Source organism: Daktulosphaira vitifoliae, unplaced genomic scaffold, assembly GCF_025091365.1.
Source record: "Daktulosphaira vitifoliae isolate Bord-2020 unplaced genomic scaffold, ASM2509136v1 Scaffold_3, whole genome shotgun sequence".
NCBI classification, from domain to species: Eukaryota; Metazoa; Arthropoda; class Insecta; order Hemiptera; family Phylloxeridae; genus Daktulosphaira; species Daktulosphaira vitifoliae.
In genome coordinates this window covers 5907809-5926132 of record NW_026099574.1, presented here as the reverse complement: position 1 = coordinate 5926132, position 18324 = coordinate 5907809, and the positions used below count along the sequence as shown (strand labels likewise).

The window sequence follows — 18324 nt, the reverse complement described above, 5'->3', positions numbered from 1 at the left end:
CGCTGGCCAACGTCCCGGCGATCCGGGCGACGGTCGAGGCGGCCCGGAGTGCAGCGTTGCATCAGATCCTGAGGGACCCGATCGCGAACGCTTTCTATACCCGGGGAGTGAGGGACGGCCGTGCGGCGTCCCTCCGCGAAACCCGAAGGGCTATCGCCACCGTGCCGGTGGTCCCGCGGCCTGTGCCGGGGGAGGGTGGTGCCTCTCCCACACAGCGCCCGGTTACCGCTGGCGCGGCGGTGCAGCGATCGACGGGCCGACGGCGTCGGGCCGCCGATCGTCCAGTCCCGGCACCCTACACCCGGGACAGAGCGGCCGACGTGGCGAGCACGACCTGGGACTCGCGGTGGAAGCTTTTCTAGCGGATGCTCCCTGTCCTCTTCCTCCTACTGACTCCCCTCCTGAAACTCCTCGAGCCGAGTAATCGGTCGAGGAGTTTCCTTCCTCTACCTCCTCGGTCCTTATGTCATCCGCAGGTTATGGATGACGGGACCGAATAGTCCTTTCCCTCTTGCCAGCGAGACTGAAGGTTTCAGTCTAATACGGTAAGTCTTAAAAAAACGCAATATCAGTGACCATCCACACATTCAAGGAACATGGCGGTAAGTCAACAATTGTTTATTACTTTTATCTACTGCGTACGATACGACAATTTGTTTACAAATATCGGCCGGGTCAAGAAATAGACTGACGGCTTGGTGGGGGGGAGTTGACACGGCACCGCCTTTTGCTCTAGGCTGGCGCTCACCCGTGTCTCTCTCGATATCAGCCGTCCAGCTATTAATATGACAATCGGTTGTCATCGGTCGTCTCCCCGCCCTTGACACTGAGATAAGGCCGCCGCCGAATATGGATTACCGATATTGCGTCCTGTTCCGTTTTCGACGTTCACCTTAACTGGTTGCTCTACGCTGTGTTGTTTTCCACGTTATTCTTCTTTTTTTTCGTCATCTGTGTCGCGAATGTTATTTTGTTTTCGCCTGCGCCTTATACCGCTACTATTGGCATATCAATTGTGCTGTGAGTTATAAGTGTCGATATATATATATTCGTTGGTACATTTCGTACACGCTCAACGCAATCACCTGTGCGTTTTTGTATTGGATTATGCAGACACCTGTGCGCCTTCTGTTTTGGAATACGCGTTAAGTTGAAGGTTTAAATTTTTTTTTGTCTTAATAATTTTTTTTTCTCTCTTGTCCCTTAATTTTCAGAGTGGTTTTTGCATTCGGGTTTTGACTAGTATTAACTTAATAGTAATCAATCTTCATAATCTTATATATATATATTATTTTTATTCATTGATACGCTTTATTTCATCATAGTGTATATTATTTAGTTTGATATTCTTTGTTTTTTTTTTAAATCTACTTAATGTCCGGGTATTTATTTTTTTTATAATCAAGTCCCTCGCATAAGTGGTTGGTGACCCGACTTTCCTTATTGCAAGGGAGCCATGAAAGTGGCGAGTTCACAATCCGTAAAATGGTCCAGCGTTTAATGTTTAATTATGTTTATGTCATAATTAATGAATATAATAGTGAATATAAATAAATAATTTACTTTACTCAATGTTTCAACTTACAACTCATAATCGAATATAAAAGTATATTTTTCTTGTAAAAATGATTTTTATGTTGATCAGTCATTGACATCCTTAATTTGTTGACTATACTAAGAAACTTAAATAGCCATAGAAATTCAGAAATACAAAAAGTTAAAGAAGTTGCAATAATGTTTAAAATTGAAGAGACCATAAAAATATACCATTTCATAGAATACAAGAAAATGAAAGAAGTCATAGAAATGTAGGAAAATATAAGAATTCATAGAAATGTAGGAAAATGTAAGAAGTCATAGAAATGCACAAATTAGAGAAGCCATAGAAATGTAAGAAAATAAAAGAAATCATAGAAATGCAAAACATTAAAGATTCCATAGAAATGCACACATTTGAGAAGCCATAAAAATGCATAAATTTGAGAAGCACTAGAAATGCAAAAATTAGAGAAGCCATAAAAATGTAGGAAAATGAAAGAAGCCATAGAAATACAAAAATTAAAGAAGCAATAGAAATGTAAGAAAATGAAAGAAGCACTAGAAATGCAAAAAATTAAAGAAGCCTTAGAAATGCACAATTTAGAGAAGCCACAGAAATGTAAGAAAATGAAAGAATCCATAAAAATACAAAAAATTAAAGAATCTAAGGCTTCTTTAATTTATAATGCACAAATTTAAGAACCTATAAAAATGTAGGAAAATGAAAGAAGCCATAGAAATGCATAAATTTGAGAAGCACTTGAAATGCAAAAACTAAAGAAGCAATAGAAATGCACAAATTAGGGAAGCAATAGAAATGTAAGAAAATGAAAGAAGCACTAGAAATGCATAATAAAAAAATTTTAATGCCATATAATTCATAGACGTATTGACGAATATACTATAAATGGTTGCTAATATATAGGGGTGTGAAATGAGTGCATTTATAAATTTTGTTAGGTAGATCTGAACACATCATTAGCCAGTACAAAATTTCATTAATTGACATGTAAATTTAGTAATGTATTTGTTTCGATGTCACTATAGTCCTATGATAAAGTGGGAATACTTCAAACAAAATTTATAAATATGTATAATTCATAACCTTGCTAATATTTGATGTTAATATGACTACGATTTTAACGTCTTAACAAATACACTAAATATGTTGTTATACAATTCGTTGTGTTCAATTTTAGATCATGGTGATGACCACCATGAGTAAATATCATCGGATTGGTTTCAAAATTTTCAATGATCATTTTTATAAAAGGTTTAATAATTGGATCACGGTAGTATTTGTATATTTGTAAAATAACTGGTACTTAAAATCATTATAAAAAATAATTTTTAAAAAAGTCCAGCATGAATTTTAGACGATTTTTAGTTTTTTCTAAAACAATAAGTTATTTTTTCGAATATTCCAAATTAATTTTATTTTTGAAATATTCGCCTCATGTATCATAAAGCAACATCTCTATGAATTTCGCATTTATCTATACGGCTTTTTTTTTATACTTTATTTTGAAAATATGTTTTATAAAACTTATTGTTCAGTTTTATAATATTTTGTCATTAATTAAAATTTCTTAGTTTACTAATTTTCCTCGTAGAATTCTCTTTTTACTGTTCAAATATTAAGAAAATAAAATAAAAATTGTTTTATCATCAAGTTATACTGTAAATACTGAGGCCATTACATTCTGTCAAACTTTTTCCGCACTGATTATTACCGGACAGTGCTTACAATTAATTGTTTCATTCGTGCAGTTTTTCGGTGAAGCGTCTCACAATTTCTCATCCGCAAATTTTCTTATTTATTAATAATTGCAAAAAATACCGAACTGTTACATAGACGAAAAAATTTAATTTTGTAGGCTCCGCATAACGGTAACATAAAGAAAAAGAGTATATAATTTAGTTTTTGAAGGTAGAATTGAATAATATCTATAATGATAAGCAGCAACAAGTATGTAATGAACGAAGCGTATCGCAGTCAAATAATACTAGATATTGTTTGTTTCGTGATCCATTAAAAAAATAATTATATTTATATTTGATTTACTTAGCACTTTCATAGCTCTCCTACCCTATAGCAAAGCATCATTACCATTGATTCGGAACGATCGTGTATTTGTGATTTTCATTGATTTTTTAAGTTATCGTATAATAACTAACGCAGCCATCAACTGTGTGCAACTTATGAAATTACATTCCTTCAATCACATGTTATAAATGTAAATATAGTATTATACACGTGCAAAGCTCTGTAATGATAATATAAATGCATGTTACTTTATTACAAATTACACAAATACATAAATATATTGAATGGTAGTGGTATAACTTATGTAGAAGTGGTAAGAGTAGAACCACCCAGCCCAAACCAACCCAACTCGTAAGTTTGATTATTTTTCAAGCAACATCAAAGAAATAATAATTATATTATTGACTATTATTGTTAAACGATAAATGTATCCTAAGATAATTCTGTAATAACTTAAATTTTCAAGTTAAATGTAATTTTTATAATTAAAATTTTATTCTCTGAATGTTCACAAACATATTGTATTTTATAAGTATACTTACTTTTGGTGAATGTCACCAAAATAATTTCTACTAATCATAAAAATATTTTTAATTTTCATGTTATTTAATACAGATGATTTATTTTTCCAGGTAAAATGAAATGCGAAATCGAATTTCTTGGACTTTTTAAGAGGTGGTAATTATTCAAATATGACTGGATACCGTTCGGCAACTTATGCGGATGAGAGCCACTCAAGACACAGTTCTCCAGTAAGAATGTTGGATGATGACGAATAGTCAATAAGGAAACCAAGATTTTGGAGAAGGGTCACCATCAAAGGTGCCAAAAATAAGTGGTAGACTTTAAGTATTCAAGATTGTGTTGATCACAGCTATGATTATTAATTAAGGTTTGGTCATCAAAACTACAAAATGATTTTATTCTTTCCTATGTATTATACTTACGTAATTGGTGTCTTCTTTGAACCGTCACAAAATTTGTATTAGATCTTACAAATATATTTTAATAATCCTAGAACTTCTATTTTATTTGATATTTAAATAAAAACGTCTAATATATAATTAATTTTTGTATTATATTGTTTGTCTTATCATACACTTTTTACATTTAGATTGTATGATAAATAATAAACACATTAATAGTATGTAAAATAAAAGAAAACTATATACATTTTTTGTTTAATTTTTAATAGATAACATAAAGTTTAATTTAATATTTGTTTGGTACAGAATGCCTTTAGCAAAGATTATTGTAGACAATGTAACAAGCTTCATCATACAATGCTACACATGGATTTCAAATCAAATGTTTCATCAACTAAACTGAAGAATCAAACATAAAATTGGCCGGTACCGCACGTACAAATTGCACCGTAGTGCTTGGTATAGCCGTTGTTCATATTTCAGATGAGCGTTGTAATTATCATTCGGTCCGTGTACTATTAGACAGCGGCTCTCAAATTTCGGCGATTACCAATACGCATATTAGACTAGCGCTATCGTCCATGTCAAACGGAATTAATTGGCCTATCTCTCAGTACGGTTGGTCAAGTAAAAGCTTGTACCTCTTGTACTTTTGTGCCTCATCATACAACGGATTAGATTTTCAGTTGCAAAGACCTATTTATTTTACCACAAATAACGTCACAAATGCCAACCGTCTGTCTACAGTCTACCGTTTGTGCACTGTACGGTCATTTGTTATTAGCCAACCCGCAATTTGATCAACCGGCATGTATTAACATGCTCATTGGTAATGACATGTTTCCGTATTTGAATCGGCCTAATACAAAGACAATTCATTAAATACATACTAACTCACTTAGTTTTTTTTTTCTCTTAATTTTTAAATACTTTTTTTTTCTCTACTCTTTCTTTTCACCACTTTTATTTACACTAAATTCGGAAATGGCAAAAACATTAGACAAAATGTCTCTCACCGAGATCAAACGCGAATGTGCTTTCAGGAATATTCCCCACACCGCTAGCCCTAACAACCTACTTTGTATTCTTGAGGCTTTAATTAGGGCGGAAGGGAACAACCCAGCCACCACCCTCCTACCACCCCGGCCACCTATTCCAGCAGATGTTTCTATTATAGCATCAGAGACTCACGGTTTAGACCCGGTTGATATAGTAGATGTGCCCCAGAATAACACGGTAGCACGAAATAGGGATAGTGAAGCGCAAGTGAATCCTTTAGACCAAACCTATGGCGGTATTGGCTATGAGGACCACATGCGTCCACTCACCCCTCATCGCACACCCACACATATGAATGCACTATCTTCACAAAGTTCACCCACAATCAGTATAGTGCATTCACAACCATCCACCCTACCACAAACAACTTTGGTGTATCGAATACCCAGGCACCCGACATCAACGCTTCTATTTATTCGGCAAATGAAGAGATAGGTGCTATTAGGGATAATATTCGCACCCAAACAGCATTAGGGAATCTCGAACTGAGAGTAACCGCTTTCGAAACAGCCTTGTCACGTTTTCAAATGGAACAAAATAAGATTAGCAATAGAATATCTTCTATCCAGCAAGACATTCAGTCCATTAAATTATCTGTGTTTAGACCTGTAGACCCGGCACCAATTAATGATAACGCTGTCAACCCAAACCGTAATACGAACAGACCATTTACCGATCGTCAGCAAACTTCTCTTTATGATAGGTTAGCACAAACCGAACATGAGATTAGGCAGGAACTAAATCCACAGCTGACGACACTCGGTAACACTGTACGTCACTTAACGGGGGAAACACGTCCATTATTGAATAGCACGGGTTGGGACCCAAACAACCAAATGGATAGTAATAACTCTAGGAATTATCAGCCCCATTACCGCACTGAACGATTTACTGGCACTGATTTGCGTTTTATGAACCAACCAGACCGTACCGTACAGTTTGGTAATGATGACTACGATTCTAGAGGTAATCACACGTTACTAATACCACTGCACGACTTAAAGTCTGCGAGAGCATCACTCCCTCAATTCTCGGGTAACAAGGAGGAGTACCCAGCACGCTTCCTTATGACGGCAGAACGTATTTTGCAGGAAGCAAATATACACCCTGCTACGTGGGTTCGCGCAGTTGAGCCTCAACTAATTGGGTTAGCCGCAACATGGTGGAAAAAGGTTGTAGTTCTTGATATGTCATGGGCCGAATTTAAAAATAGTTTCACTAATAAATTTGACAGCCCCGTCATTCAGTCTCGCCTCCGTACAGATATCTTATCAGTTCGTCAAGGTTTATACCAAACACTGACCGATTATGTAATGGAGAAACACCTTTTATATCGTCGAGTTCGAACATGTCTTTCTGAATTTGAGATATTAGACAATGTCATAGATCTTATGAGAGACGAATTCAGAGCCCATGTCCGGTTACAAAACCCCTCCTCATTCTCTCATCTTCAACAGCTAGCTGAAATTTTAGATAGGTCCTTAGTTTTTACTAAAGAGCCCCTGAATTCAGTTCCGTCTAGGCAGGTGAATAAATCATATCACCAACCGAGTAAACCCAAACAAGAGTTTACAAAATCGGCCACCCGCCCAGACAAAAACCCACCCACAAAGCCACCGCTCCCGTGTAAGCATTGTAAGGGACCACACTGGAACAGTGAATGCCCAACTAAGCACTCGGGAAACGGGTCGAAAGCCCGTGGGAATTAGTCCAACCCTCGGGTCACTCATCACTTTCCGACGGTAATCTACAAGTTTCCCAAACGCTAGTACTCAGCTCTGATAATTCGGTAAACGAATCAACTGACATTCAAGTGATTGATCATGAAATAGTAGACATTACCGCTAATTCTCAACCACCCGTGTCAACCTATACACCGTTAGACCTAGCTAATCTTACCTCACCACACAACCGATTACTCAAATCACCAAATCACCCACATCACCTTGGCCTTGGCTCTGATATTCTTGACCAAAGAACAACCAACGGTTCAGAATTTCACAAAACACCACGAGTAATCGAGTTGAATCATCATCACTCTACAGCTAGTCAAAACGAAGTTATTAGGTCACATAGTTCCGAAAACCAAAACACCTCCCCAAAGGAACGGTTAGGTTTCGAACAAATCACTTTGGGTTTTGACACACAAAACGATTGCCACCACAAGGGTAGGAAAGTTAGTTTTAATACACGTATTGACAGATTAGAACAAGACACTCGAAATGTTACTCATCTTGAGCAACCCGAATGTCCTGGACTTGCGTCTATACGAACTGTATTAGACAAAAACCAAAATAGAATTTCAACACCCTGTATAGAGTTGGAATTCGAATCAGGTTTCGTCACTGCTCTTCTTGATTCCCAGGCTCAAAAATCGTACGTCAGACCTGAAATTTCGAGAATTTTCGGAAAAACAATCCCCGGACCAACTTCACAAGTTCGAATGGCAGATGGCCACAGCCAAACCACCAGTGGTCACGCCTCTTTCGAAGCCAGGGTCACAGATATCATCATTAACTTTGATGCCTCGACTCTGGACAATTTATACTGCGATATCCTACTAGGACACGATTTCCTCGTGAAAAACGAAGTCGCGTGGGACTACTCAGCAGGCACCATTTACTTGGGCACCCCTAAGCGAACATCAGTTTGCTAGACAGGCCCTAAGATTCCGCAAAGTCCCAAAGAGTTAGATTTTTTTGAAATTCAAATTTCGGGCGATCCTATCATACGAAAACAATTAGCAGACGTTATTTCTAAATACTCTGAGGTTTTTGATGGTTCAATAGGCCGCACGAAAATCATTGATCACGAAATCCGACTTAGGGACCACACACCCATTGCTCTAAACCCATACCCTTATCCACCCAACAAACAGAATACCATTAACGACATGATAAGGGACATGGAGGAGCAAGGCCTAATAGAACCTAGTACGTCACACTGGGCCGCACCTATAGTCCTTGCAAAGAAAAAAGATGGTTCGCCTCGACTTTGCATTGATTACAGACGGCTTAATGAAGTGACCGAATCTGATGCTTACCCCATGCCAAACTTAAATGACATGATACGAAACATGAGAGGTGCAAAAACTTTTAGCGTACTTGATCTTAAGTCCGGCTATTTTCAAGTTTCTTTGAACCCAAATTCCCGGAAGTATTCAGCTTTTCGAACACGTAAAGGTCTCTATCAATTCAGAGTTTTACCATTCGGTTTAAAGAATTCCCCCATGACTTTCGTTAGACTGATGAACGAGGTTTTAAGAGGATACTTAGATGATTTTGTTCAAGTTTATCTCGACGATATAGTTATATATTCGGATAGCTTTAACAACCATCTTAATCACTTAGCCAAAGTTCTTGAACGTCTGAGCAGACATGGACTGACGTGCCACCCCAAGAAATGTAGAATAGGTACTANTGAACTGTATTGTATAAGTGGTGGAATCTAACCCTTTGGATCACGGTTGGTAAAACGTTTATTACGAGCACCGTTGCAAAGGATTAAAGAGGAATATTTAGGAAAAACTAGCAATCTTGATCACGGTTGATAACACGATGGTTATAATCACCGTTGAAGATTATGACTAGCCTTTTAAGAAAAGAAATATATATAATTTTGATCACGGTTGATAACGAATAGTTACGAACACCGTTGAAAATTATATATGTAATAAGGAAAAAATAAAGAACACTTACTCGATGGAAGGCTGAATGAAAGGAGACTAGTTGGCAATTAATATTGCGATCACTAGTTAAAAGTAAAGAAATACTAATGTAATACTTTCAGAATCTACAGAGAGAAAATGAATAATTAATACGAGTAGTGACGGTGTACTTTATGCTACCCGTCACCACCGGGGTAGTGTAGAACAATTGCCCACATATTATTTATTTTTAAAACCTTCTAAAAACAAAAGAATATTCTAATTTCCTATTTTCGAGTTCTCGCTAAGACTGGTATATAAAATAATCATTACAATAAATATAATAAAAAAATAATAAAAAAAAATAATAGATAAATACTTTAATTTACATTTTTTTGAATAAGGGTTGTCGAACAGCGCTGTCCAGCGGACTTTCTTGCAACTGTCAACCAATGATAAAGCAGTAGCGTAACGCTACATACGGAACATGAGAGGTGCAAAAACTTTTAGCGTACTTGATCTTAAGTCCGGCTATTTTCAAGTTTCTTTGAACCCAAATTCCCGGAAGTATTCAGCTTTTCGAACACGTAAAGGTCTCTATCAATTCAGAGTTTTACCATTCGGTTTAAAGAATTCCCCCATGACTTTCGTTAGACTGATGAACGAGGTTTTAAGAGGATACTTAGATGATTTTGTTCAAGTTTATCTCGACGATATAGTTATATATTCGGATAGCTTTAACAACCATCTTAATCACTTAGCCAAAGTTCTTGAACGTCTGAGCAGACATGGACTGACGTGCCACCCCAAGAAATGTAGAATAGGTACTACCGAAATCTCTTTCCTCGGGCACTTGGTAGACGCAGACGGAATTCAAAAACAACCCGAAAAACTTCTGGCCATCAAAGAATTCCCTATTCCACGCAAAGTTAAGGAGCTTCGCAGATTTCTGGGGGTATGTAATTGGTACAGCCAGTTTGTAGACAACTATGCTGACACCATCGCTCCCCTCACTCATCTATTAAAAAAAGGCATTAGATGGAAATGGTCAGGTAACGAACAGAATGCGTTTGACACCATAAAGAACGCCCTGTACGACTCCCCAAAGCTTTGTCCTCCTGACTATAGTAAACCCTTTTGCCTCCAAACCGATGCAAGCGAAATAGGTGTAGGAGCTGTTCTTTTCCAACGGGGTGACAGACCTGAGGAAAGACAAGTAATCGCCTACGCTAGCAAAAAGTTAAGTGAGACACAAAGGCGTTATACAGCAGTCGAAAGAGAATGCTTAGCCATTATCTGGGCAGTCGATAAATTCCGACCCTATCTAGAAACCGGCCGTTTTGAACTCCTTACGGACAATTCAGCATTGACCTGGCTTCACAAAACAAAAGACCAGAAATCAAAACTGACCCGATGGGCATTACAATTAAGTAATTTCAATTTTCGAACGACTCATGTTCCAGGACACCTTAATCAGGCCCCAGACATGTTGTCCCGAAACCCATCAGATGGTCCGCCCGTCAATGAAGAAAAGTTAGATGAGAACCTATTAGGGGTACCCACATCACAACTTCAATCATCACTCAACCAAGGTACACCCGATAGACTTTTCTCGCTAACCCATCACGAGGTCGATCTAAATGACACACCTGTTTCTGAGAAAGAGTTAAGATCGTGGCAATTGGATGACTCATATGTAAAATCTGTAATGGATAGCATATCCTCCGATTGCCCAGCCAACAATACACGACGGTCCAAAGCCCAAAAGAAATCTTTTATCGTGGTTGATGGCCTCCTCCGGAAATTCGGTGGTATATCAAAAGACGACCCCTCACCAATCCCATCCATAGTGGTACCACTCAGTAAAACACAAAAAATAATTTGGTGGTACCACGACCACTCTCTAGCCAGTCATCCTGGTTGGAAAGAAACTTTCAGGGCTGTTCGACAAAGGTTTTATTGGAAAAATATAAAAGAGGACGTTAGGAAATATGTTAGGGCATGTCACATTTGCGCTTGCACAAAACCCCTAAACGTAAAACCTGAAGACCCTCTAAGACCTAGAAAACCACGACAGCCATGGGAAGTTATAAGTATAGATTTGATGGGCCCCTACCCTAGAACCGCTAGAGGGAAAACGTCTATACTTGTAGTCACTGATTGCTATAGCAGATGGATTGAAGCTTACCCATTAGGCTGCGCCACTTCTAAAGTAATTATATAAACACTTGAACGCGAATACTTCTCGCGTTTCGGGTACCCTCGCGTGTGTTTGAACGACAATGGAACTCAGTTCACTTCTAACAAAATGCTCAGAGCACTCGAGCAATGGGGGGCAGAGGGCTGGACTACTCCGGTGTTCCACCCCCGAGCTAACCCAGTCGAACGTCGCAACCAAGAGCTGAAAAAGGGACTCCGTGCACTTTTAGTGGGCGAAAGTCATCGCTCTTGGGACACGAAGCTATCGTCGATACTCTTCGCAATTCGGAATCGACTGAATGAGGCAACAGGATTTTCGCCGTCAGTGTTAGTACTTGGTAGAGAAGCCAAGCGACCTGGCGATTGGGCCCTGTTTGAACCTCCCGTCATTCCTATGGAGGAGACTAACCGACATAGGCGAGGGCAAGAGATGGCAACCTTGTTAAACCAAGAAAAAAAATCAAAAAACATCACCCCGAAGAAGTCACAATTTTCGACTGGTGACTTGGTGTATTACAAGGCACATCACTTATCAAACGCAGACAAAGGTTTCCATGCGGGGTTCGCGCCTAAGTGGCTAGGACCAGTCCGACTGGCGGAACGCATAAGTCCAGGAGTTTATCTCACAGACCAGCAACCGCCCCGGAAACTTCACGTCTCGTGTCTGAAGCCATCTCACACGGTGGGGAAGCCAAAGGATCAAAAGGGATCTTAGTAACTTACTCACCTATGTAATAAATATGAGTTCAACAGTTTAATTGTTCGTTGTGTTATCGTCTGTTTCCAGCATGTCTCAACAACAACAATATGGAAAATCAGCCGAAGCCGCCCAGAATCGTAACGACCTGCTTTCTGCTCTGGTCCAAAACCACCTCAATGGCCAGCAGTTACTCACCAGCATGGGAGCACGTTTCCCGAACGCTCGGCCGTCCGTTCAACAAGTTTGGACTATGCCCCAGGATGATCTGAAGCGGCATCCCGAACTATGGGCCGCTTTTGTGCGAGGTTGGCAAACCTGCCTTGCAGGCGTCCCGACGCCACCGCCTGCACCGATTCCACCTGCAGTCCGGCCACCTTTCCATCCGCATACACGCCACCCGGTGGCCCGGCAGCAGCATACGCACACGTTCAGAGTGCCTGTGAACGTCAGAGCTTCACCACCATCAAGGGCTCCCTCTGGCAGCGTAAAGTCGGCCACCGGCTCCACGTCGTCAGCCCAATCATCCACCGGGTTGACATATAAGGAGAGGAAGAAGCAGCGAATGGTGGAGTATCGCAAGGAAAAGAGGAAGGAGCTTCAACGCCTAGCGAAGGAATTGAAAGCTCAGTCCGTACCCTCTTCCCAGCAACACAGGTTGGAAAAGAAGTCGGGAGATAGGATAACCTACCCCCATGCCGAGATCCAAACCACCATCGGAGGTCTCCAGTATCGCTACGGAAGACTTTCAGATGGACATAGAGGACCCGGTAGAGGGAGAGGTAGCGCCATCTCCCGACCATCTCAGCGAGGACATCGAGATCTTCCTCAATCCTATAACACCATCTGCCCCCCAGATCTCCTTGCTCTTTACTTCCCAATCCTATCTCCTCCTGGGAGTGTCACCCGCTATCCTTAGAGGAAGGCGATAGTGAACACCTCAGAAAGCCCGTTTTTCCGAAAGGGACTTAGCGATGCTATAAAGAAGAGGATATAGAGGAAGAGAAAAGAATTGTATCGACTGAGATTTAGTTCACCGGTTGCTCAGCTTAGTGAGGGAGAGTTGACACGGCCCGTAATAGCGCACTATTCATTTACCGTGAATTAGCACGTTATCCGGTCGTGATTATCAGCTGTCCACCGTCGCACTCATTAGTGTTGACGATAACACAAGTTTGTCTTATCCGGCGGTCGGTAGATAGGACAGGTCAGGGGGGTTCAGCACCGCGAGACACGTCGGCGACTATGTAAACCAGTTCACCTGTGACTTACATCCGCCGTACGTGCCGTGTGATTTTTCATCAGCGCATTATCGATTTCTTTTTTGTATTTCGCACCTCGCTGTCACCAATTTTTATAATATTATTATAATTCAAAATAAAGTTAATCGGCCACTTAACGGTGTTACATTTTTATTTTATTAAAAACACCTTTATACTGTGTCAACTTGTGAAGTCGGCGGACCACTGCCCGTGGGGTAAACTATCGGGTTATCATGCCCACTTGGCCGACATCGGCGTACTGGCTGAGGATCAGTTTAGTTTTAGGGGGAGGAGGTCGAACAGGGCTTCAGAGTGTCGGTGAGCCTGGACATCCAAAACGCGTTCAACTCCGTGCGATAGTCACACATTCTCGGAACGCTAGACGCGTTTCGGGTGCCTCCGTACCTCAGACGGATGATCCAATCGTATTTTAACGATCGGGTCATCTCCCACGAGAGCGGCGCATGCCCGAGAATCAGACACGTAACAGGCGGCGTCCCGCTGGGATCGGTTCTCGGACCCGACGGTGTTCCGCGTTCCGCTACCACCACACGTGCGCGTCTTCTATCACGTCCGAGGAGGCAGGTTCTCGTGAGAATAGCGCGCTCAGCGCAGTAACCGACTGGATCCAGCAGCAGAGAAATGGACTAGGCCTCGTCTTGGACAAGACCGAAGCGGTCTTATTCACGGGCAGGTACAAGTTCACTCCTCCACGGTTCGCTGTTTTGGGGGTGGAGATCCCCATACTTGCGGCGCAGATTTTTTGTCAGCGTCGTACATACAGTTCTCCTGCACGAGTCCTCGGTTTGGGCGGATACTCTTAAATATCATCATATCATGATTCCAAAAACAGGGCATGCCTATTTTTAAGGAAAGTTTGATTGAGCTTTCGAATACATACTAAATATACATTGGATTTCATGGCAACTATGTAGAAAAATACTTTAAAAGTCACAGAATAAATAAATAAATTTTTATAAAACTAAAACTAGTTTAGTTTTCCAACACAGAGAAATTTTTTTGCGAATAAACCTCGTATATTTAAAAGACAGAATATTTCAAATTAACTAAAAGTACTTAATAATATAATAAATTTTGTATGTATACAAAAGTTGCAATTTTGACTTCTCCCTTCTTATGATCACGTAAGGAACTATATTAACATAAAAAAAAATTTTATCGGAAAATGTAATTAATTAATTATCAAAAAAGTTTTAGCACTTTCATTAAGAAAAGTAAAAATTAAAAAAAATGACTAAATTATGCAATTTTAGTGATAGTTATTTTTTTGGGAATATCTTAATATTTACAAAACAGTGTGTTATTACAATATTATTTTTTAAATTTGATTCATGACAACAGAAATCACAAAGTTATTAATACCAGTGTAATAGTATACGTAAAAATTACAATAAAATATTATGTTATTGTACATAAATTTTTTTTTTTACAAAATTATAAAATCATAATTAAGTAACCTGATTTAAATAATGACAGCAATATATAATAACTATATATGTGAAGCCACTATATGGAACTAATTAAAAAAAAAAAAAACTTTTGTAATACATTTTTTTTAAGTATTGAAGAGAGCCATTTTATAGATAAATTTTAAAGAAGCATTTCGATGCCAAAAACTTGACGTAATAGCCCGATGGTTTGCATTTCGCATCACGCATTAATCAATACAGAATTTATAATCTGTGTTTTATATTACTTGTATACAAACAAACAATTTATTTATCTGTCATAACATTTACACTGTTGTACACTAGCTATTACACATATCTTCTTCTTCTTCCTCGCCTTAATCCNTATATATATATATATATATATATTATATATATACATGTTAAATCAATTATTGTATACTAAGTATCTTATCTTAAAATAATAATGTTCAATTTAATAGAATAAACTGAGAATCACTAAAATCGATGTCGACAATATCCTAAGATGGAGGTAATTAATAATAACATAAAAAGGCATAATTTTGCTTGTACATCAGTGAGCGAGCAAGCCGTACTTTTGATGCTCTAAATTTAATGTAAAATTCAGAATTCTCTTTTCCAAATTATTTTTCTTAGACTAGTCACGGCTTCGTGTTGTCGTTGGTACATTTTAATTCAATATTGAAATATATTTATTTTACGTCGAGACTTCATTTATTTATTTAAAAAGAAACATTATAGAATTCAGGTTGGCAAATAGGAGGCCAAGATTCCGGCCAACAAGTTCCGGTTACAAGAATACCTCAGTATATAATTCCTCTATACGAGGAACTTTAATCATTTCTTTTGTATCTGCTTGCCTTAATTGTTCTAAACCCTGGGACTTTACAACCCCGAAAGAACCTCGTTGCTTACCAATTGACAAAATCCCCAAACATCAAAACTTGGTCAATATACCCACTTATACCATACCTCCTCAGTTATACATTATACGATTATTATTTATCATTAAAAACTCTTATTATAAATCAATAGTTACGTTTCTACAGCTTTTTGAAGTTATATTTTGTTAAGTGTTTTGTAAAAGTTTGTTATATTTTGAATTTTTTCCGATTTTTTTATGGTATCAAATATAGAGACAATCATTTCTGAAAAAAATAACATGTTCAAACGTTACTATTTTTCATAGAAAAGAAATGGTACTGTCGCCATTAAATAACGTAAAAAATAATGTTTACATACGTTGACTAACGTTTGATACCATAGAAAAATCTTAAAAAAATTCAAAATTTAACAAACTTCAAAAAGCTGTAAAACGTAACTACTGAATTAAAATAAGAGTTTTTAGCATCAAAATGTTTCTTTAAAACTTATCTATAAAATAGCTTTCTTTAATTCTTTAAAAAAATATTTTTTGTAATTGTGAAAAATAACACAATACACATTTCAAATATTCCAATATAGACCTATAGGGTAAAAATTAATTAATAAAAATGTTATGTAGATCATCAGTTATATGAGTTGTCAATTAAATCTATTCCACTCTGTATATAAAAAAATGAAGAAAAAAAAATTAGTATTATTTGTAGGATAAAATTTTGATCCCAATAGTAATTTTCTGACAAAAAAAATTACACAGATCGCATCTGTTAATAGTCAAATAAAAAATATTTTGCTCTTAAAAGTAGAATTCTACTATCAAGTATTAATTTACAGAAAAAATCTATAAAACTTTGAAATATACGTAACTATATTTTTTAGCGTGTGTACCTAACAATTGAACTATTTTTAACTAAACAAAAATATTCGATTCGTTGTGAATATTCGTTGAAATTGTTAAAATAATCGTAATTTTAATTATTTTAAATTATTTCTGTAAACAGATATCATTTAGGAGAAACTTTTTATAAATAAAAGGGATGCATTAAATTTAAACTGCTCCAGTATTACGCAGAAAAATATAGAGGTACCTTGTGCCCTTTTAATCTCTATCATTTATCATAAAATTAATAGGAATTGAATGTTTGTTACACTAGCGGATATATAATATAATTACTATGATTTCAAATAAAATTATTACTATCATTATTGTTACTCTTTACATGACATATTTGCTTAATACATATGCAATTATATATGTTTACATGGAAAGTAATTTTATATATAATTCGAATTAAAATCGATGTTTTCATTTCATAAAATTATATTTTTATGATATTTTTCAGTGTAACTATTTTACTATCACTTCCTTTATACTTAATCATTCGTTCGTTTACATAAAAACATGAATTATCTTAGTATAGTTTATAGTTTATATTATTTTTCTCTCTTAGATGACATTAAAGGCGCGGAAAGAACTGTAAACAGACCAAACCTTCCAGTAGTAAGTCCTTTTCTATAATTTAAATATGAACATTACAAAGATTTTCTAATAAGTATGGTTACTGAAACTAATAACAAAAAGTAAAGAACTCATCTAAAAAAAATTTCTTAAACAGTTAAAATAAAAAAAAAAATTACTACTAGTATTATTTTATATACAATTTTTTTAACTATATAAAATAAGTAACTACTCAAAAAGAAATAAATATTAAATTATAACTGAACATATGTATATAAATAATACATATTCAATAATTTATTATATTGCAGTTGCAATACATATATTAAATAGGTGAAAGATGTGATTATGTCAATAAATTTATAAGAAATACTTAAGTGGTAATGATAAGCAAAAAATCACACTATATTTTCGTATTGTTCTCACAAATTGTCCTTTAATATTTTTAGTTTCGATGCAAAGGTATTAATTACAATGATATGTTTTTTTTTATCTTTTTTGTGTGTCTGTAAACACTCAATCTTAGCTCTCACTGGACCAATTTTGATGAACAATACGTCAAAAGATTAAAAATTGTATCTAGTCGAAGATATTACCCTCAAAAATTAAAAACATTTCCCTCGTTCCCCATAAATGAGGGAAATCTCCAAAAAAATTAAAAATTTTAAAATCGTTAATTTTCGAAATTTTTAAAAATTTTTTTACTTAAAACTGCCATAACTTTTTCAAAAATGAACAAATTAATATGAATTTATTTATTTAGGTGTATGATCTTATTACCTTTTATTTGGTATATATTTTTTATAAATCTGACCCTTTACCTGCCTACTGGGGGGATTTAAAATGACAACCTTTTCACAAAAAATTAACTTTTTCAACTTAACTTTTAAAAGTATTCCGGACAGACACTTTTATAAATATATCTTAAATAAAAGCTAATGTAATGTACTTTATTACAGAAAAAAAAAATTTCTGACTTTATTTTGTCTTCACGGTAAAAATTATATTTTACATTTTTTACTTTAAAATGCTATAACTTTTTAAAAAATGTATGGATCAATAGAATTTTTTCATGAGATGTGGTATTTATATATATATCTTTCATTCGACAGACTTTTTTTTAAATCGAACTATGTCCCTAAATATGGGCGGGGGGG

General features: G+C 36.7%; 1 protein-coding gene across 1 annotated transcript in view; it reads left to right on the top strand.

The window, feature by feature from the left end:
- The first annotated feature begins 17094 nt into the window (after positions 1 to 17094).
- Positions 17095 to 18324, top strand: part of LOC126901046 (uncharacterized) — a 13296-nt gene continuing 12066 nt past the window's right edge. The window contains exon 1 of the mRNA XM_050677174.1: positions 17095 to 17209. Coding sequence (XP_050533131.1) covers positions 17111 to 17209 — 99 coding nt within the window. The 5' untranslated portion in view covers positions 17095 to 17110. The remainder of the gene's footprint in view (positions 17210 to 18324) is intronic.